The sequence below is a fragment of the Acanthochromis polyacanthus genome, chromosome 1, assembly GCF_021347895.1.
Source record: "Acanthochromis polyacanthus isolate Apoly-LR-REF ecotype Palm Island chromosome 1, KAUST_Apoly_ChrSc, whole genome shotgun sequence".
Classification (NCBI taxonomy): Eukaryota; Metazoa; Chordata; class Actinopteri; family Pomacentridae; genus Acanthochromis; species Acanthochromis polyacanthus.
In genome coordinates this window covers 50,088,891-50,111,613 of record NC_067113.1, presented here as the reverse complement: position 1 = coordinate 50,111,613, position 22,723 = coordinate 50,088,891, and the positions used below count along the sequence as shown (strand labels likewise).

Here is a 22,723-nt window from a genome sequence, read left to right as displayed (position 1 = left end):
TGCAGAGCAGAGCTCTGGCTGACTGCAGTTAATGTCATCATCTGGAGGCAGAAGTAAAATGAAGTTCTGCAGACATTAAGGGTCACGAGAGGATAAACGTGTCTGGCAATGGGAAATTTTTAACAAATCCGTGGATCCAGATCATGAGCCGCATCACTGCCAAAATCTAATCACTTGGTCCTTGTGTCATTTCTGACCTTCCCTGAAAATTTCATCGAAATCTGTTGCTCCGTTTTTGAGTAATGTTTCACACAGACAGATTCACAGACTAATGCATGCCGATCGTCACATAACTCCGCCGTTTCTTGGTGGAGCAATGAGTGGATCAAAGAGCATGAGACGTCATTTTCACACATGGATTGGCCTCAACAGAGTCCAGACCTCAGCCCCACTGAGAATCTTTGGGATGTTGTGGCGAAGACTTTGTGCAGTGGTCCGACTCTTCAATCATCATCATAAGATCTTGGTAGAAAATGAATGCATCTGTGCACAGAAATAAATGCTGTGACATTGTAGAAGCTCGTCAAAATGATGCCACAGTGAATGAGTGTCGTTCTCACAGCTAAAGGAGGATATTAGAGTGCGCAACTTTTTTTTTTTTTTTTGGGGGTGGGTGGGGGGGGGTGGGGGAGGGTGGTATAGAGCAAAAACAGAAAACTTGTAGGTTATCAGGTAACTGAGGTTTACCTATGTTGAATTTCATTCATGGAACTGAGAACCTGCAAGTAAGTCAGACTAACTGAAATATTTGGCAAACAAGTTCCAGGTCTAATCAGGCACTGAATGTGTTTTGCAGTAAACACTTATGCATGTATATATACCGGGCTTTGCAAAAGTTCTGTTACACTTGATGAGACATTCACGAAAATGAACACAGATTTTTTTTGGTGCAATAAGATAATGCTTTATTTTCCAAATATTTCAATATATGTGTTAATGATATTAATCAGAAATGTGGCCACCCAAAACTTTTATCTTATTGCACCAAAAAATCTTTGTGTTCATTTTCGTGAATGTCTCAACAAGTGTAACAGAACTTTTACAAAGCCCGGTATATACAGTTGGAGACTTTTTCACACAATGAACCACATAAAGTCACATATTTCAAGTTTCTTTTAATGGATATGAAAAATCTTGTACATGTTTGTGGCACAAATATGCTTCAGTAAAGGTCTGTCACAGTTAAAGGAAACCGCAAAACTTTGGAATACGTATGGAAATAATTTAAATAAATACAATTCATGGCAACATTAACTTATATTAAGTACAGAATGAGAATTAACTTAAAGAATTTCACCACACAGCTTTAAAAACAAGTACAGAGACATAAAATTGAACAAGTGAGACATAATTTGGGACTGAAAAGCAAGGCAGCGATAGAGGCCTTGAAAGTGTTTCTTCTTGTGTGTGCTTGTATTCCCTCGCTGTAAGTACAAAATAAATAAATACTAGAAAAAACATGTGATTTTTGGAGGAGCACAGCATTTTGTGTAACTTCAACCAGGACCAGGATTCATTTTTGTCCCTCGAACCCTGAGAATCCTGGTTTCAGTATCATGGCTCTGTTAATAATAATAATAATAATAAAACAAGACACTGAAGTTGAGGCACGCACACGCAGACACACGCACGCACACACACCCACGCACACACACACACACACACACACTCCTACATTTCAACATTTCATCCTGAAGTAGGTCTTTGTGTCTGAAGAATGTAAAAGTATTTACAGACGGAAATGTTACTTCACTCAAGTCTCCAGAGACTCTTCTGTCATGTAAACAACCAAAAAGCAGAACGGTAAATAGCAGTTTCTGCATTCATGTCGTTCCTCTTTCTATCTGCACGTTCCTCTTTTTCCATCAGCTGCGAAGATTTCAAGACTCTGGGTCAGAAAGAGACATTTTAGACACGTAAATCCACAGTTCACAGTTTGTTCAGCATAAAAAACATATCCTGCAAGTAGCATGTTAAAGGAACGGTGAAGAGAGTTTTGGTAAAAATTTCTATTTGCTTGCTTCCAGAGAATTAGATGAAAAGATTGACACTACTCGTGTGTGTATTAAGCAGGCAGATAGATCCACGAGTAAATAAAACACATTTTGCTCAGTATAAAGACCAGAAACAGCCTCGTGTTACTGAGCTTATGTAAAGATCTGCAAGAAAGTTCATAAGCATATTTCCAAAAAGTTGTTGCTCCAATAGTGCTGAAGTGAGAATCAATATCTATGCCACATTTATGAGTTACAATGCACAATTAATGCAAAAAAGTCAGTTACCTAAACAGGCTAACAAGGAAAAGGGGCAGAGATAACAGATTACTCTTCCCTGTAACTTACAGCAATATATTTACTCTGCCAAGGAACATGGCAGAGTAAATACGTTGGTTTGTCCGTCTGTCTGCCTGTCAACAACATTAATAAAAAAAACAGACGAATGGATTTGGATGAAATTGTCAGGGAAGGTCAGAAAGGACCAACCGATTAGATTTGAGCAGTGATGCTGCTTATAGTCGAGATTCCCGAACTTGTTAAAGATTTCTGTATCATTTCGGCACTGCGTCGCTGTAACCATGACAACAAGTGAACACTACATCAGCTGCCTGCTGACGATCACATGATTGCGATCCTACTACAAATGAATTGCTGTGGACTTATTAGGATTTATTCATCAGAAATCATACATGAACAACTGATTAAATTGTGGGGGTGTTTCAGAGTCCCATCAATTCCCCCCGCCTGCTACATATTTAGGTCACACAGTTCTGTATCTGTACGTAACATACACATTCATGACATACACATGTGCTCAACGTGAGGTCATTTTGTTTGCAGGTACATCTATATTAAATGGACATATTCTATGTTGCTGTGATTTCTGCAAATCTGACCTAATGTGAAATGTGGACGCCAAAGAGTGTTTCTGCAGAACATTATGAAGCCACAGTGAAGCCACATCCTCCTTACTTTATCCTATTAGACATTTGTGTGAAACTTTGTCATATTTAGCTCACGAATGCTTGAGTTGTGGCCAAAACATGTGGACGTTTCTGACTAATTTGACGAAATTCCCTCATCATGTTACAAAAAATGATCACGTTGATGAGGATCCGAGGCCTGAAAATGTAACATCCCTGGCCTCAGCTGCAGCAAAAATGTGTTTGAACCATTTAATTATATAATTTTGCACATTATATCAATAAGAGAGCAAAGCCAATGCAACGAGAGATTTAACTAATGCTCATCTGGGTGCGTATTATCGACATGTTCCTTCAGATCATAGATGCTAAACGTAGCCAGTGTTTCCCCTACCATTATATTAGGGGGGCGCCCCGCCCCCCCAACGGCACCCCCCGCCCCCCCAGAAGGTCAAGTTAAATGAAAATAATTGTTACGTTTTTACACGCAAACTTTAGTTTTCCTGCATAAAGGCCGCTCCACATGCTGTCCTTACAGCACTCGCTGCAGCACTCCACTGTGTCTACTCCCCCCTCCCTCCGTCTTGTAAACAGTCACACTGCCCCCCACTCCACAGTCACCACACACACAAACACTAGTTTGCAGTGGCGCGTCTCGTGTTTTACTTTCTACAACAAACTACGGCCAAAATATAGTTATTTCAGCCATAAAATAAAGAAGCAGAAGAAAAACCATCTCTGATGACAGTGACGCGCGCCATGAGGTAATTACGACCGTATAGCGGGGCCATGTGTTGTTGTTCTCAATCGTGTAGGAGTGTTAAAAATGAAAAAAGAACGAAGGGAAGTGGGACCCGCGATGAAACTTCATAGAGAAAAAAAATGAATACGCTCTTTTTAACAGCATGACTTCTTAGGATGCAAAATTGGTCCTTTGAGACGACGTCTGTCGTAATATTGGGCCTAAAATAAATAAAGTATTATTATTATGATTATAAAATAATTAGATGAAGCCTTTCAACACCGTAACGTAAAAATGGGCTAAAAATGATTCACACGCTCAATAAGTGGTACAAAATGGTGAAAATTATATATTTTAATATCGGCGTGCGCGCACACGTGTACACACACACAAGCATGAGCACACATGTGAACAGACTCCCGCCAGCGACTGTCGGAAAATGGCACATGAAAAACAAAGCAAAATCTCAGCGTTTTTTAAACGCTCACAGTCACAGGTGATAATGGCAACACCAGCCGCCCCTCTGGCTCTTCAAGCAGTAGCACCCAGAGCAGCTCTGCCTCTCCCGGGCCAAGTGACAGCAGCCAAAGTTCTGCACGGCAAGCCCCCCCACCTGCCCCGCAGCAAAAGTCATCATCTCACCACCACATGTCGGGCTTTGACCATAGACTGTATATATAGTGGACATAGCATCTGGCTCCAGAATTGAAGCCAACTCGGAAGTGTCAAAAACTTGCAATATCACGCCGTCTGCTGGGGTTGGCTCCAAAAAGCTTTTTCTCCATAGACCCCAATTCATTTTTGGAAAAAATAAAATTTGATAGACTGATTTTCTACAGCTCAGGATTTTTTTCCCGATAGTTTTCATGGTCAAAATGAGAGATCAGGTGGCCGATCTTAAAATAAATCAATACTGAATTTAAATAAATCGTTAAAGTTGGCGGAGCCAGGGGGCGTGGCTATACTTGATTGACAGCAACAGAAGCCTCTGCGGTAAAACGTGGGCGGGATAAGAGAGTCCTCAGCCAATCCTGCCCCTAGTTGCTCTCCAGTCCAGCCTGTTTGATGACGCTTTTTACGTCACTGGCTCCAAAAAATCCAAAACGGCGACCAGGAAGTAGCAAAATCCGGGCTTCATTTTCTCGGCATTGAAACCAACGGGTGACGTCACAGTTAGTTTACGCCTGGCTTTGACCCAGCTTGGTTGTCAGAGGGGAAATATTCCCCCTGGCTGTACAAAACTGATATTGGTAAGTAATTAATGCTTAGAGCACACTATGTGATATCAGGCCAATTTTAGTTTAGTGTCGGGTGAGACAAGAGCAGACAAGCTCCGACAAAAAACCTAGCCAAAATCGGCCTGATATCGTGTTGTTAGCTCGAGGCATAAGCAAGTAATTAATAAAAATACATACATTACATAAATGTAGGTAGGTAATTAAAACATATTATGACTCAAATTCCTTATTTCGAATTTTTGTACGATGGCGACAACGACCGACGCGAAAACAACCCCCCCCCCAAGGCACCAATCCTAGGGGAAACACTGGTAGCCCACACAGCTCATGTTCAACTTTATCTTGGAGGTTCCACAATTTTACCGTCTGACATAAAAGAAAACCACCAACATGTTCAACGTCAGTCTTACCTATGACTTCAGCTGCATCATCAGCCAGAGGGTCAGAGTTCATGACGTACTTTGTACCGAATATCTGCACCAACTGGTCAAAATACTTGCACTCCTGTTTCTCTCCTCTGAAAACACAACACGGAGTTTTAAAACTCGTTAGAAGGAAGAAAATTATCAAACAGCTCAATTTAAACATTATAATGTTAAACCCTCTGAACTACAAAACCTGACTGTGGTTTGAAATTTCATAAGCAAGTTTTAAAAAAAGCCAAAATGACACCATTCAAGAAAGCAAAAGCAAACAAACAAAACAAGACAAAACATAAAAGGTGAAAACAGGAAGAATCAACAGACCATGAACTACTCATCTTTTTACAACCCGTTCTGCAAAGAAACTTCAGCAGATCTAAGCCTAAAACTGTGCTATTTTATACCACTTGATTCTACAAGTCTCATTTAAAAATTTGCCAAAAATAAAGCATTTGCTTAAACTGGATTCTGTCAAAAAATGATGCGCTTCTCAGTGCAACTGTGAAGTGCTATTGCTTTAACGCGTTATTTTTTCTGTAATTAATAAATCAAAATGAACGCGTTCAAGTCCCAGCCGTTGTTCTGAATGATTTCTGTCATTGTAACTGTCATACAGCACAGATTAAAGTATTTTTTAATTGCAATCATAATTTTGTTGTTTCCACAGAGGAGCAGGACTTTATATTCCAGTGAAAAATGAACCCACAGTGAGTAAAAGTGTGACAAGAGCAAAAAACGTCCAGCAACTGCTTGGGATTCAGCGGGTTAAACAAGGGTTGAGGATAAAACTGAACGGCTTACTTTCTGCCTTCCAGAAACTGTTTGAAATTGGCCCTCAGCCTCTTTATCCTGGACTGACACTGTTCGGGGGTTCGCTTGTAGCCCTGGCTGGCCATGACCTCAGAGATCTGGATGAAGATGTGTTTGTTCTTGGTGCAGCCCTTCAGGTTCTCCTGGATCTCCTCGCTCCCCCAAATGTCCAGGAGGGCCTCGGTCTCCCCGTCGCCCCAGGGCAGCTTGGAGCTCTCAGATGTCCACTGGCTACCTGAGGAGACAAACAGGAGACCGATTTATAAAACAAACCACACAAAGGAATGAAAGGAGAAAGAGCTCCACACTATAGTACACATCCTTATAGATCTTAACTATATACTTAACTATATATTTTTTTAAGATAATAGTAAATATTTTCTTATGTGTGCTGCTTTTAGTCAGATTTTATTTTTATGTTCCATCACTTTTCTTCTGAAGGCGTTTAGAACAGATAATTAATGTATTTCTGTAAATTAGCTAACAAGAACAAAATGAGCTAAAAGATCCAAAAAAGTGTCAATCCTGTCTCATAAATGCAGATATATTTATTATAAACTGAGCTTTATCCATTATTCCTGCAGCATCCCATGATGAACTTGTATTTCATTTATATATTTAAAAAAAAACACTTCCTAGCTGTTGTAAAGCTTCCTTTCCATCCAGTTTTACCTCTCTTTGGACTCGGTTCAGGTACACACTCCTCTGGCTCCTCTATGATCGACGTCTCTGCAACAGAATCATCCACTTTCAGCTCCTTCCTGAATATCGTCTCCATCTCACTGAAGTATTTAAAATCCTCCCTGAAATGTAAGGAACATAAACCTGCAGTTAAAACTAAACACCTCACATTTTAATTTGTACATTTTCGATTGAAATTACTGCGGCAACTTCAAACTCATTCCTCATGTGGACCTTTACTGACTGTCAACCAAATAAAAATCACTGAAAACGTGAACTTATCAAAGCAAATAGTAAAGACGGATTGTTTTAGAATGAACAAACTGAAAATGTTGCAAAGGAAAAGCTGAGCAATACTAATGAACCTCTAATTTTACTACTGAAGGCCTTCAATCATTGACAGAAATATTTACAGTAATAAAAGAGTAAATTTGTTTGACATTAAAGCAGACAAAAATACCTCGTGATGCTGTTACACATTATACATAAGGAGCATATGTTACCTGTACGACCCAGAAGAAACTTTCTGGAGTGCAGCAAGTGAAGCAACGGGACCAGAGTTCTTTTTGGAACCAACAAATATCAAAGAAAGAAAATATTCTGCCTCCTCCAGAATGTGAGAAAGGTGGATTCTCTTTGCTGCCATCATGCAAAACTAACCAATACTCCAAATCATTCCCTCCATCTGATATTTGTCTTTTGAATACTTGCAGCACTGAATTTTATTTATTGAATATATTTATTATGCTGTGTTTGGGTGTGTAGATGTGTATGAATATGTCTGTATACTTACCATTCAGAAGTTTGGGGTCACTTAGAAATGTCCTTGTTTTTCAAAGAAAAGCGTTTTTTTTTAATGAAGATAACATGAAGTGAATCAGAAATACAGTCTAGACATTTTTAGTGCTGTAAATGATTTTTCTAGCTGGAAGCAGCTGATTTTTAATGGAATATCTCCATAGGGGTACAGAGGAACATTTCCAGCAACCATCACTCCTGTGTTCTAATGCTACATTGTGTTAGCTAATGGTGTTGAAACGGTTATTGATGACTAGAAAACCCTTGTGCAATTATGCTAGCACATGAATAAAGTGTGAGTTTGCATGTAGAACATGAAATTGTCTGGATGACCCCAAAGCTTTTGACTGGTAGAGTATATATCATATCGTGTCATCACTAACTTCTCATGGAGGAAGCCATGTTTAAGGCGCTTGATGCGAGTGTAGCACTGCTCTGAGGTCCTGATGAATCCTCGGTCGCTCATCTTCTCTGAGACATACTCAAACACGTGTCGGTTCTTCAGGCAGCCTCTCAGGGTGAGCTGGACGCTGTCCTCACCCCAGATCTCCAGCAGGGTTCTGGTCTCCTGGTCCAACCACGGCATCTTTCTGCTCAGGTCGACCAAGTGGTGGCTGGTGGAGGGCTGCTCGTCTGAAAGGAGGAACACCGGTTTTATTACTGGGCATTAACTGTTGATATATCTGGACAAATGGATTGCACTTACATATGACAGGATCATTGTCCACAAGCGGCTGTGAGGTGGTGTCAGCTGCAGTCGTGTTCACATCGGGAACAAGCGCAGATTCATCACCGAGCACCGGGGCAAGGAAATGGAAATATCGAAACACGGCAGGCCGCCCTCCAGTTCTGGAAAACATAAATTTAAACTCAGCAGGAAAACAACAAGCTCAAATCACGTTATTAGTCAATCTTTAGTTCGTTTTATTTGCCTCCTGCTGTTGCGGTAGCGTCTGTAAGTCTTCTTCAGCCTTTTAATGCGGATGTGGCACTGCTCGGCCGTCCTCAGGAAGCCCATGGAGGCCAGTTTCTCCGATATGTCGGCAAATATGTGCCCGTTGCGGACGCAGGTTTTCAGGCTGTGCTGCACGTCATCCGCCGCCCAAATCTCAATGAGAGCGACTGTCTCCTGCTCTGTCCACGCTGTGTTTACACCATCTCCACCTACAGGAAGACAGCTGATCAAACCTACGACTGCATGTTTCATGTAACTTCTTCTATAGATGTGTGAAAACAGATGTACCAGCATCCTGCTCCGTCTGTTCGTCTTTTTCATCATACTCATCGATAGAAACTGCTTCCTGTCCCAGTATTTGCTCCAGCTGGTTGTAGAACTTGTAATCAACTTTTCTTCCGCATCTAGAAAGAGCAAAAACGTGCAGCATTATGTTTATCCTCGATTATAAAGACAGAGAAACAGACAAATGGACAGAAAGTCTGATCTCACTTCTTCCGGTCGTAGCTCTGTCGAAAGTTGACCCTCAGTGACTTGACTTTCCAGCGGCACTGCTCGGAGGTTTTCGAGAAGCCCAGGTCGTGCATCCTCTCAGAAATGTCGGCATAAACGTGCCCGTTGTGGACGAAACCCCGCAGAGCCTTCTGAACGTCTTCATCCCCCCAGATATCGATAAGCGCCAGAGTCTCCTCGTCCAGCCATGAGCTCGATGCTGTTTTTTCTGGTGACACGTTGGTTTCTCCATCTTACATCAGAGACACAGCGCTTCATGTCAGCAGAGGTATGAACCGACTATCAGCTGATATTTACTTCAGCCAAGAAGTCAGATTTTTTATGTCCAATAACAGGAAAAAAACAGAACTGACTGTTTCTTCTTTCACTTGATTATTTTAGAGCTTGTGAGCTATTAGGACCTTTCAAAGTAGGTCTACATGTTGAAGATAAACTAACAACCGTCTCAGTTGCTACTAATGGAACTTCTTGGCATTGATCTACAGTCCAAAAACATCCAAAGCACTCTCTGTTTTAAATATAAAATTCTGCAGAATGCAGTGAATTTGAAAGGAATGTTACCTTTTTTTTCTAAAACCACAACTTTACGACAGTGTTCAAACTAATAATCAAAATTTTAAAATTGTGACATTTAATCTAGATCACTTTCCTCATTTAAAAATAAACCAAATGCATTAATGAGATTCTGCAAAATACAAAAATTCAACACTTCTCGGTGCAACTGAGAAGACAATAGAGACTAACCCGCGGCCAACAGAAGTGGGACAAAAATTCTGAGACCTTTCAGCTGAACTACAGGCAAGTAATAAAATAGTATTGGTAACCTGGTGGACACCTGGTGGAAAAAGTCACTCATCTTCATTCTAGAATTTTTTCAATTCAGTTTTTAATGATTTCTGGCTTTATAACTGTCATATTTTTTGTTATTTGTGAGTTCTCTCTACTTCTAGTCATGGTTGTGCTGTTTCCATAGAGGTGCTGGACTTTATGTTGGAGTGAAAAATGAGCCCACAGGGAGTAAAAATGTGACAGCAGCAAATAAAAAAACAAAATTAAACTACAGTGATACACTTAGGGGATTTTGATCTTTTTGTTTTATTGTATTAATATTACACATATAGAGCAACTCTTTTTTTTAAATACTCAAAAAAAAACAAAAAAAAAACTCAAGTTTGGAACCTGATGACCTTCATACAAACTCATTATTACTCTGCCAAGGAACATGGCGGAGTTATGTGATGATCAGTGTTGGTTCGTCTGTCTGTCTGTCTGTCTGCAACATTACTCAAAAACAGTGATAGATTTGAATAAAATTTTCAGGGAAGGTCAGAAATGACACAAGCACCAAGTGATTAGATTTTGGCAGCGATGCAGCTTATAGTCTGGATCCACGGATTTGTTAAAGATTTCTGTATTATTATGAGATAGCGACATGGTGTCACTGTAACCATGACAACAAGTGAACACTACATCAGCTGAGTGCTGATGATCACGATTGAGATCCTACTACAAATCCACCGCTGCGCTACAAGGAACAATTGATTAAATTGTGGGTGTGTTTCTGAGTCCCGTCAATTACTGCACTGAGTGCTTTTCTAGTAATAATAGTAATCAATATATTATTTTTTTAACCCATAAAATTCATTACATTGAGGTCACCTCCATTTAATCTTATTAATTTTATAACTAATAATGATGCAGAAATGCAATACTATTACATATGACACCTGAAAATTCAGTAGGTTTGTAGAGACAGTAAAGCAGCTTTAGGTGAATGTGAACACAAAACTAAAATCCAGCTAATCAGTAAGTTAGTGTGCACACATTTTGTTACGTATGTCTCATATATTTCTTCAGGACTTTCTTGTTCATTTGTATTTACATTCGAATAAAACAGTGTACAGCTACACTACTGTTCAAAAGTTTGGGGTCACTTAGAAATGGCCTTATTTTTCTAATGAAGATGGCATTAAATGAATCAGAAATCCAGTCTAGACATTGTTAATGTGGTAAATGACTATTCTAGCTGGAAATAGCTGATTTTTAATGGAATATCTCCATAGGGGTACAGAGGAACATTTCCAGCAACCATCACTCCTGTGTTCTAATGCTACATTGTGTTAGCTAATGGTGTTGAAAGGCTCATTGATGGTTAGAAAACCCTTATGCGGTTATGTTAGCACATGAATAAAAGTGTGAGTTTTCATGGAAAACATGAAATTGTCTGGGTGACTCCAAACTTTTGAACGGTAGTGTGTATTAACATAGCTACAATTAGTAGAATGTGTAATGTAATCTTGGTATTGGGGAATACTTTACCTCTTTCAGTCCCTGATTCATCATTGGAGTCTTCTGATATTTCAATAGAATCTGTAACCACCGCTGACGAAGTTGACGGTTGCTTATCCAGGATTTGTTCCAGCAGATCGTAGAATTTAAAGTCGACTCTATCAGTCCCAGATGCGCTGCAGGGAGTACAGAGAGGAGGATTAACCAGAAGTGTTTCCCGCTGTGCAGAATTTAAAAAGATCATGTGCCGTTTTTACCACATGTTGTCCTGACAGTGTCGGTAGCTCGCTTTCAGCCGTTTGATCCTGGTGTGGCACTGCTCTGCGCTGCGGGTGTAGCCGTTAGCGCTGAGCTTGTCTGATATGTCCGTGAAAATGTGACCGTTGTGAGGGTAGCGTCTGAGGCACTGCTGGACCTAAATAAGTGGAATTCATAGTGAAGATAGTAAAAACTGTCATGACACTAGTTTTAAATCACATCAAAACAAGAACAGCAGGTAAAGTAACCCTGGGTTCAGATCTGTATAACCAACAACTGACAAACTAAACAATGAAGTAGAATGGAATGGCAGCACAATCAGATTATCAGGAAAGTTAAGGGCTTCATTATTACTCGTTATCAGGCAGGATGGGTGACATCTACCTGTGGGTCTCCCCAGCTCTCCAGAAGGATGATCGTCTCTTTGTCCGACCAGGGAACTTTCTTCCTGTCCTCCTGAACTCCCACAGCAGAATCTGAAGACAAACAACAAGGGAAAATAAAAATCCCAATAAATAAAAACTCATTGATTGAGCTCATTCTGCCACTATGTATTATTTGTCTGGTGTTGATGTTCTACATTAGCCAGGCTGCTCTTCCAGCCATGGGAATAAGTCTTAACAGTTTCTGAACTTTTTGCTCACATTTTTACTCACTGTTTGCTTATTTTTCACTACAGTGTAAAGTCCTGCACATCTATGGAAGACGCAACCATGACTAGAAGTAGAGAGAACTCCAAATGCCTTCTGTGCAGTACACCAAAATTACAATGTTACCAATTACAACGAAACTAAAGTTGAATGTTTGAATACAAGGGGAATCTAATGTAATTCATATGTAGAAGCATTTTCAAGTTGTCTGCAGGTGTTACCAATTCTGGAAAAAATATGATCACTCTACATATTATAGATATTTTACTACTTGCATTTTTAATTTGTTTTTATCCTATATTTATACAGCCTGTATTTCAGCTGAAAAGCCCCTTTAATTTTGGTCATGTGATCGTTTGTGGCATCTGAGTCAATAATAGCTTTACAGTTGCTTTATATTATATACATTTTTGGCAGGTTTTATAAAAGAGACATGTAGAATGAAGCGATTTTGACAAAAAACAAAACACAAGATGTTAGATTTGCTTCAGTTTGAGGCTGGCTGGTTGTTTTTGCAGTTTCTGGCTCTGATAAATGTTGTAACTTTGGTGAATATTCAGAAAGATAACGTGCCTTTCAAATCCACTGGCGAGTTTCAGGACAGTGAAGTTCAATTTAAATGAACTGTGCATGACAATAAAGCTTCAGAGAATCAATATAAATTATGACTTTTATGAGTGCAGCGGTCTGAAACTACGTTTGATGAGCTAAAATTTGTCCAAACCTATCTTAATCATCGTGCTGTAAACACTACTGTCCACATTGTGGAAAAACTGCACCATAAATGAACAAAACAGCTCATAAACACAAAGAGCCTGAAAAGAAGAAAACAGCTGATTTCAAAATTGAACACAGTGATAAAAGGTACTCGGTATTTTGACAGCATTTTGCATTTCCGAATTCTTACATGTCTCTGGCACCTCCCAGAGGATAAAATCTTGAAGTACAATTACTAAAGAGTCTGTATTTTACAATGTGAAGCTTTTTCTGGCACCTGGGGCTTCTCTATATTTTCCTAGCTACTATTAAGTTTTTACTATTTAGAGCACCTCCTCAGAATCTCACCTGCAGCGGAAACTTAAAATTGGTAACTTTACCTTAACTCTGCTCCCACATCTCCCTAAAATTAATAGAAGATATGTGAGTTTACCAATGTCCTCATGACTGTAGGCAGGAAAGTCACTGTCCTCTTGTTCTGCTTGTATTTCACTCAGCTGCGGCACTGAAGGAAAGTCTTTCACCAAAAATCTTCCCAGCTCGTTGTAAAACTTGCACTCTACTCGATCTTGTCCTTTCAGGCTACAATATAATCACAAGACAAGAACACACATATAAATTAAATAATAAATAGCATCTTCCTTCTATTCTCTCTACTGAACTTACACATACTTGTTTTGGTAGCAATGTCTGAAGCTGTTTTTCAGCCGTTTCAGTCTGGCCTGACACTGCTCCGGTGTTCTGGAGAAGCCCTGGGTGGTTAGCTTGCTGGAAATGATGGCGAAGAGGTCTCCGGTTCTGTAAATCCCTCTGAGCTCCCGCCGGATCTTGTCTTCACCCCACGTGTTGATCAGGGTCAAAGACTCCAAATCTGTCCACGGAACGCTTCTAGTTCCTTAAAATAAAAACATGAATCACTTTGTTTAGCTACAAAAAATAATTGTACTCAAATCTGTCATTTTAACATAACACTGTATTAAGACTAATGTCTGTTTATTTTTAAGAGTCAACACATTTTATCCATCAAATTTCAAATAATCCATGCACACAACAATAAAACATACAGTTGTGTAAATTTACTTGTCCTGAGACCAAATCTAAAAACACTAGGAGAAAGAATGTTGGAAAATGTTTTTTAAAACACCAAATAAGTCTGGAGTTTCCCCTAAAACGACATTTTTCTCTTGCTCCACCTCCCTGATGACCAAATTAAATCTCAAATAAATCAGTTGAAATGAAACCTCAACTTCCTTTTTTTGGTCATCATGTTTTCATTGATGTCTCGTAATAGTTGGAACATTATTTTTATTCAACATAGTATTTGAAATAATTATTATTATGCATGGAACGTGTGTCCCACAACAACCCTGTTAGCAAAACTTTCATTCTCAGCAGCATAAAGTATTGGAATGTATGTAAATTCAGTTATTATTTTTTATCATAAAAAACAGGATAAAATCCCCCAGTATAGATTTCAAAAATCATGATAACGTCACAAAAAATGTACCATTTGCTGTTGGCCTTGTACTGATTTCCAACTGGCCCGTTTGACCGATAAACTGCAAGTCCTCATCGGCGTCTTGGGATTCGTCTTCATCAACGACTTCCTCGACGTCGTAGGTGACCTCAGGAACAGCCGACGCAGCCCGAGAGCCGAGCACCTGCTCCAGCTGGGCGTAAAACTTCCGCTCCACCTTGGAGTTCCCTCTGGTGGTGGATCAGGAAGAGCACATTGTGGAAGCTCAGTCAGAATTCTGCTTTCTGTCACTGTTATACCATCAAAAAAAGACGAAACCTTCGGAAGCCAATTAGCAGGTGATCCTCTAAATCTGCCAATTTCTCTATATAAATGAAATGATTGCTATTATATTTCATGTTGTAATTGAAATTCGTCAACTTTTTCTCGACGCTGTGGAGTAGACTATTTGTCTGAGCTATGCTGACATTTTCTCTCTTGTTTTGCAAATAGCAGCTTGTGTTTGAGAATGATCTGGCAGCTGACATCATCAGACAGCTCCAGAAACATGTAATGCTCACTTGCTGTTCTGGCGGAAGCCCTTCTTCAGCCGTTTGATCCTGGTCTGGCACTGCTCCACTGTCCTCATGTAGCCCCTCTCCGCCATCTTTTGTGCGATTTGAGTGAATATGTGACGGTTCTTCAGGCAGCCCTTCAGAGCTCGCTGCACAGAGTCCCTCCCCCAGATGTCCAGCAGATGAAGCGTCTCCTCGTCCGACCACGGAACTTTTGTGTCCGTTACGATCGGAAAAGAACCTTCCTGAGAGTCTGAAATTACAAATGAAGAGTCACTTAAAGCTGTGCTGACAAACACAGAAACTAAATATCAGCTGAGCCAAATATAATCAGCACAAACCTGTATATTCTCCCCATATCGAGATTAGCGGAGATTCACCTGAATTCTCATCATCCACTGAGGAATCCCTGGAAAAGTCAAAAAGTAAAGTTGATATCATGTCTGTGCAGAAATCATTTTCTAATCAAATAATCTAATCGTTTTGTGGTTTGTAAATATCAGCTAAGTTATTTGGGTCTGTAGTGTTTGTATAGCGGTTTGAAATGGACTTCACATGGATATATTTCAGAGACAGTATGCTATTGGAGGGACGAAGAGGCACTGAAAGAATGAATGTTTCACTGATTTAGAGCCACAGAGATAGAAACTTAGCAGAAATTAAAATTTGTATTCGAAAGCGGTGCTGAAAGAACAGTTAAAGAGCCCATGTTTTACTTTTTGGTGATTTCCTTTTGCTTTCATGTGTTCATGTGAGCTTCTTTGAGCATGGAAAAGGTCTACAAGCTTACAAACCTTTCTTCTCCCAATGAAAACACGGCTCTTCACCTGTCTGAAATGCCTCGTTTCAAGCCCAAGCTTCTCTTCCTCTACCCATTTACATCACCATGTAACACATCTGTACAGTCTGCCCAGCTGCTAGTTTTACACGGCCTTAGATGGTGAGCACCTTCCTGGGAGTTTGCATCATTTCCTCAGGAAAGTCGCTTTTGTTAGTGCTACATCCTTATACTCAGAGACACAGAGTTGTGTGTGTACTTTGCCTTGCTTTTGTTTTGACTCCTTACAGACAATTTGAGTGAATTCAGGGAACAAAATAGAACTATAAGACCTTCAATGCAAGTCAGACAGACAGACTATTTAAGAACGTAATGCTTTCAGTTGATCCAGTTTGTTTTAATTTTCCTCTCAGTGTCATGGAAACACTGCCTGCAGTTCAGAAGAAAACTCTAATAATTGATGTTTTTTTGACAGGAAATGTTTATTGCAGAAGGCTCATCTTTGGCAGGAAGGTGAAGAAAAAAAATCTGTAAATGTTAGCTCCTAGTGACTGTTTTCAAATAGAAAACTCTCCAGAAATAGTTTGAAATTCTGCTAAAATTGTCTATAACGACAATTTTTGAGTCACTATGAACAATTTGACTATTTAGCCAGTCAGCTAACCAATCAGAACATTTTACAGCAGAGAGGCCTTGAAGACACAGGAGATAAACAGAGCGTTCCAGACAGATGGTGAGAAGATCTAGTGATAGTGAGGGTTTCTTAAAAACAATAAAGCATGTCAATTTAGGCTAGTAGACTCCATAAATAAAAATACGACCTCATAAATGTGAAACATGTTATTTAATTCCCTCAAAATCACAGATGCCATCATCACAGTGAAGCCAGAGTCAAAACTTAAGTGTCTGTACACTATTTTAGACTAATTTGATTTAGTTATTGAATGATTTTGAGGCATTTCACTACATGACTGATCAATTTAAACTGTTGGTGGTGCAAGAGGAAGGGTCAGGGAAGTCTCAAATTCATTAGCACATATTCTCTGGGCATTACTGAGATTTGCAGGAAAAGAATTGACCTTTCAACACCATTCGCAAACACAATGTAACATTAGAACACAGGAGTGATGGTTGCTGGAAATGTTCCTCTGTACCTCTATGGAGATATTCTATTGAAAATGAGCCGTTTCCACCTAGAATAGTCATTTACCACATTAATAGTGTCCAGAACGGATTTCTGAGTCATTAAAAAAAAATTCTTTCAAAAACAAGGACATTTCTAAGTGACTCCAAACTTTTGAACGGTAGTCTACCTGACAGTTGTGAAGACATTTCATTCTGTATCAAAGGAGTGGATGGACCAATAGACCAAAATTACCATCTCTAGCAAAGCTAAAAATATGGATAAAGCTTTGAGTGTTACATATAAACACAAAAAGCTAACAAAAAGTAAATAAAAATGAACCTAAAGGTGATTCCTAACCAACAAACACCACATTGTCATGGTCTTTGTGTAATAACTGAAAAACAAATGGTGATCTTACAAGAAAGCTGAAGCCTCCACCGGCTGCTTTGCAGGAACTTCCACACCTCCGCTTCGCTTCCGCTTCCTCAGAACTTGTGCTGCCCTCAAGCTTTGGTTGCTCTCACTGGCTTCTGAATCCGTGTCTGCTATCTCGTTGGATGTAGTGAGGTCTATGGTTTCATCACATGGCCGCGTACTAATCGAGTTTTGTACTTTCCTCTCCTGAGAAGTGTTTCTGCCTCTGACCTGCTGCTGCCAGCTGCCGGACTCCCTCGTCTCCCTTATTCTCTGTCTGCTGGTGTCGGAGCTCCTCCTGCTCGACCTCTCCAGGCCGCTCGAGTCGATGGGAGGACTGAAAGGTCCTTCATGTGCTGGAGGAGAAGAGTCTTTGAGAGCAGGTGAGCAGGAGTTGATGGGAGGTTTGGACCCGGGAGGCAGCGACAGTGAGGAGAGGATGCAGTCGTCCATCGGTAATAAGCTCGGATCTACAATCGACAGTGAATGTGGTTAATTAAGTTGTTGCTTGGTTTTAAACATAAATCACAGAGAAACAAACAACTGCCAAACTCTGACTTCTGAATTATAAAAACAAGTATCAATGTGCATCCGTATTTTCTTTACAACATTTAAAATGTAATGCTTTATTGGATTTCTTACATAGCAAAAAACATCACAAAACACACAGTCCTTTGTTGCAGACTGGCAGGTTGGGGAGTGACTGATTACAATGAATAATTAGATTCATAATAAGGGTATTAAATAAAGGTACATTATTGCACAAAAGCTGCAGAAACAAAGATGTAATCAGGTCATTATTGCATTACTGGACTTTTCCCCTCAAATACACTTCAGCTTTTCTTCTGCTTTACAGATCCACTTCATCTAAATGACTGTTGAATTACACTGATCAGGCATCACATCATAGCCACTGACAGGTGAAGTGAGTAACACTGATTATATCTTCATCATGCTACCTGATAGTGGGTTGGATACATTATGCAGGAAGTGAACATTTTGTGGTCAAAGTTAAAGTGTTCGAAGCAGGAAAAATATTCAAGCGCAAGGCTTTGAGTAAGCATGACAAGACAACTGGGTCAGAGCATCTCAGCTCTTGTGGTCAGTTTCTATCAAAAGCGGTCCAAGGAAGGAACAGTGGTGAACCAGAGGCAGAGTCATGAGCGGCCAAGGCTCACTGATGCACGTGGCGAGTGGCCCGTGTGGTCCGATCCAACAAACGAGCTACTGTTACTCAGATTGCTGAAGAAGGTAATGCTGGTTCTGATAGAAAGGTGTCAGAATACACAGGTCATCACAGTTTGTTGTATATGGAGTCGCACAGCAGCAGACCAGTCAGGATGTCCATGATGACCCCTCTGCACCACTGAAACACCAACAATGGGCATCAGAAGTGGACAACAGAGCAATGGAAGAAGGTGGCCTGGTCTGATGCATCATGTTTTCTGTGACCTCATGCAGATGGCTGGGTGTGTCTCTTACCTGGGTAAAACATGGCCCCAGGATGCACGATGGGAAGAAGGCAAGCCAGCGGAGGCAGTGTGATGTTTTGGTAAACGTTCTGCTGGGAATCCTTGGGTCCTGCCATCCATGTGGATGTCACTCTGACACATACTACCTACCTAAGCATTGTTGCAGAACATGTACACCCTTTCATAGAAACAGTATTCCCTGATGGCTGTAGCCTCTTTCAGCAGGATAACGCACTGTGCCACAAAGCAAAAATGGTTCAGGAATGGTTTGAGGAGCACAACAACAACAACTTTGAGGTGTTGACTTGGCATCCAAATTCCCCAGATCTCAATCTAATCCAGCATCTGTGGGATGTGCTGGACTAACAAACCCGATCCATGGAGGCCTCATCTCACAACTTACAGGACTTAAAGGATCTGCTGCTAACATCTTGGTGTCAGATACCACAGCACATCTTCAGAGGTCTAGTGGAGTCCAGGCCTCGACGGGTCAGGACTGTTATGGCAGCAAAAGGGGGACCAACGCAGTATTAGACAGGTGGTCATAATATTATACCTGATCGGCATACATTATAATTAGAAATTTGTTAGAAAAAGTATAATATTGTAGAAGCTCCTAACTACTCAGCCACACAGTCACCCTCCGCCACTTTCAGAGAATCTCATTGTTGCCATCGGCTGGTTTTGACTGCACTCTGCATTATCTACATTCCTCAGCTGAGGAGTGTTTGGTAAATAGAAGCTGAGACTAAAATGTTTGAAGGACAAAACCTGAAATAACTTGTAGCATCTGTTTTGATTCTTGGCCAGACCTCTGAACATGAACAACTTTGAGCTGAAATAATTACTCGACTTTATCATCCTTTATCCTACTTCATTAAAATACAAACCGCAAATATTGTGGCACCTTGATTGCTTTATTTCAGCTCGGTAAATAATCAGGGCAATTAAGTTAAATTAAGGTAAACATAGGATTGGAATGCATTTTTGAAGTATTTTTCTTTAGACGTGTGTCAATACTGACCCTCTAAAGTTTGGATGACAAAAATCTCCCACCACCACTTGCCCCAAAGTACCTTTCTCTTCAAAGTGGCCGAGGTTTCTGTGGTGTTCTAGTACGGTCTTCATGTCGTCTGGCGGGAAATAGGATCGTAAACAGTCGTCTAGGAATGACGGAGCGTCGCCGAGCAAAGCTGCCAGCTGAGAAGACACAAGTTTCAGTAAGTCGGCAGCAATCTATCATTCTGGTAATTTTTGTGCTCCCAAAGCACCTCCACTGTGGTTAAATGAAGATCTAGTTGACTTGGTCAGAGGTGTATTCTTATCATGCAAGTATGTAACCCTTCTATCAATGTGTGCAGGATGCCAGAATTTGGAGTCAAGGACACAACTTCCAGAGTTAACCTCAAAACGTCAGTGTTTGAGATTCCACAGAGTGGGAGAGAGCGTTCTCAGGAAGAACCAGATAGCGAGATGACAGTGAGATTTACAACTTTCTGAGACTCTAATGTACCAGAAGGTGCATTCTTCTGAACAGTAAACCCACTCTCACACTGGGAGAAAAACACTTGCTCTGATAATGACCAGACCTGTCCATGACCTTTCCATGTGTCTGGGCTGTGGATTTCAAAACAAAGAAGCGCAAGTTTGCCTTCCAGGACTGTTTAAAAATGGATCATTCAAGGAACTATCACTGCCACTAATGTGCAAACTTTGCAGCCCAGGGCTCTCTTTCTCCACTCATGCATACAAGTCAATAAATCATGTTGTTTCTCTCTAGCTGGTGTTCCGAACTCTCTGATAAGACTCACAGGTCTCCACCACACACACATATCCTTTAACCCTCTAAATCACAAGCAGTTTGTTGCTCTTGTCACATTTTTTACTAACTGTGCTCATTTCTCACTGCAATATGAAGTCCTGCACCTCTATGGAAACACCAAAACTATGACCACAAGTGCAGAGAACTCAAAAATGTTTTCTGTCATTGTGTCATATCATAAAAAATAAATAAAAACAAGAGTTTAACTTTGTTTGAGTTTACAAAAATGGGAAAAAATGTGGAACTGGCATGCACAATATTTTTTTAAAGTTCTCACAAGAGTCACCAACACTGAAAAAAATGGTGAATCTACATTCTATTTAAGTACTTAGATTAATAATATGATTCCTAGCTGCTTCATGTAAACACAGCCTGCAGTTCAGCCAATAAGACAAATGGTTCAGGAATGGTTTGAGGAGCACAGCAACCACTTTTAGGTGTTGACTTGGCCTCCAAATTCCCCAGATCTCAATCCAATCCAGCACCTGTGCGATGTGTGGGACAAACAAGTCCCATCCTTGGAGGCCCAACCTCACAACTCACAGGACTTAAAGGATCTGCTGCTAACATCTTGGTGCCAGATACCACAGCACACCTTCAGGGGTCTAGTGGAGTCCAGGCCTCGACAGGTCAGTGCTGCTTTGGCAGCAAAAGGGGGACCAACGCAGTATTAGACAGGTGGTCATAATGTTATACCGGATTGGAGAGTGTGTATATATGCGTGTGTATTTTTTTTTAACACAATCTGATTAGAGCAAATGGTTTATTTGTGCTAAATTTCTAAATGAGACATAAATACAGTACAAGATGACAAGTCGTCTGTTAAATAAGCAATTCAGAGACCGATTCAAACCGGAAACCTACTCTGAAGAATAATAATGAGACAGAATAGGTGGGATTGTTTTGTTAGGTTTGTTCTGTATGAAACTCTGAATCCATGCTTTTGTGTTTGTCATTAGCACACTACAGTTTTGAGCTTATAAAAAAAAAAAAACACTATATGGACATGCTGACAACATTTTTTCATTCAATTTTCTTTAGAGGGGCTCTTTAAAATACCATATACAGTCCACACAAATATAATGTAAATGTGGTATATTTAACATTATTTCTTATCCTTGTGCTACTGATCAGGCTTAGCTGTGGTGTTCCAGAATAGACACAGGAAAAGGAAGCAGCTGTTTGTTGGGGGACTTGAACCCGGTTAACCCTCCTCTCCACATCAGTGGTGCAGACAGCTGAGCCCCACTATGAAGCACCATGAGCCCATGTGCTCCCATCAGCCTTGAAAGGCTGTTCAGTTTGGAATAAAAAAAGCATCTAGATATACAATATACCGGCTGCATTAGGTTTAACTTGATTGTGAAATAAAAGGCAGAAGAACAACAAGTGCTGTCCCACAGGACAAACAAACTCATCAAGTCGATGTTCATTCAAGATCAAAACTGCAAAGGGAAGGTAATAAAACCAGCAAAACAGGCACGGATGTCAGTCAAAAAAACAAATGTGCTCATTGAAAATGGTCTCAGTAGTGAAACAAACCAATGTCAATTCTGCCGCTATCTCACAATGATACAGAAATCTTTAACAAATCCATGGATCCAGATTAAAAGCCACATCACTGCCAAATTCTAATCAGTTCGTCCTTGTGCCATTTCATCCCGTCCCTAAAAATTTAATCAGAATCTATTTTTTCATTTTGAGTAATGTTGCTGACAGACAGACAGACGGATGTTGAGTGTCACATAACTGTGCTTTGGTGGAGTAATTATGACTATCATAGAGTAACTGGCAGATAATTTTTGAAATGAAAGAAACATTTTACCTGTGTGAAGTCTGGAACAGGCAGCAGCTCATCCAGTCGTGATATGAACTCCCACACCAGCATCTCCAGAGCTGCATCGTACTTTGAGCCAAAATATACAGGAAAGATTTCCTACATAGGAGAAAGAGAGACAGGTACATTTAAAGAGACTCCTGGTATTTTTCAGCCTGGTGTGTTTCTCATTAATGTGACTAAGAGCCATGCTAACTTTGCACTCTTCACCTCTGTTGGAGAGATGTGGAGACACAGAGTTTAGTGGACA

The 22,723-nt window shown here is 40.3% G+C and overlaps 1 protein-coding gene across 4 annotated transcripts in view; it reads right to left on the bottom strand.

The window, feature by feature from the left end:
• Positions 1–1,098: 1,098 nt before the first annotated feature.
• The window catches only part of zgc:113263 (uncharacterized protein LOC503753 homolog), a 33,868-nt gene continuing 12,243 nt past the window's right edge, over positions 1,099–22,723 (bottom strand). For 3 of the 4 annotated variants that reach the window (XM_051948880.1, XM_051948888.1, XM_051948897.1), the window contains 20 exons: positions 22,462–22,572; positions 19,891–20,014; positions 17,347–17,812; positions 15,366–15,433; positions 15,031–15,277; positions 14,501–14,700; positions 13,666–13,888; positions 13,427–13,575; positions 12,011–12,102; positions 11,626–11,783; positions 11,399–11,544; positions 9,059–9,311; positions 8,855–8,970; positions 8,544–8,775; positions 8,318–8,460; positions 7,995–8,244; positions 6,805–6,935; positions 6,124–6,367; positions 5,311–5,417; positions 1,099–1,888 (listed from right to left, as the gene is read on the bottom strand). In XM_051948880.1, coding sequence (XP_051804840.1) covers positions 1,881–1,888; positions 5,311–5,417; positions 6,124–6,367; positions 6,805–6,935; positions 7,995–8,244; positions 8,318–8,460; positions 8,544–8,775; positions 8,855–8,970; positions 9,059–9,311; positions 11,399–11,544; positions 11,626–11,783; positions 12,011–12,102; positions 13,427–13,575; positions 13,666–13,888; positions 14,501–14,700; positions 15,031–15,277; positions 15,366–15,433; positions 17,347–17,812; positions 19,891–20,014; positions 22,462–22,572 — 3,468 coding nt within the window. In that variant the 3' untranslated portion in view covers positions 1,099–1,880. Of the gene's footprint in view, positions 1,889–5,310; positions 5,418–6,123; positions 6,368–6,804; positions 6,936–7,994; positions 8,245–8,317; positions 8,461–8,543; positions 8,776–8,854; positions 8,971–9,058; positions 9,312–11,398; positions 11,545–11,625; positions 11,784–12,010; positions 12,103–13,426; positions 13,576–13,665; positions 13,889–14,500; positions 14,701–15,030; positions 15,278–15,365; positions 15,434–17,346; positions 17,813–19,890; positions 20,015–22,461; positions 22,573–22,723 lie in introns of those variants that run through there. The other variant, XM_051948902.1, reaches the window with a different exon arrangement.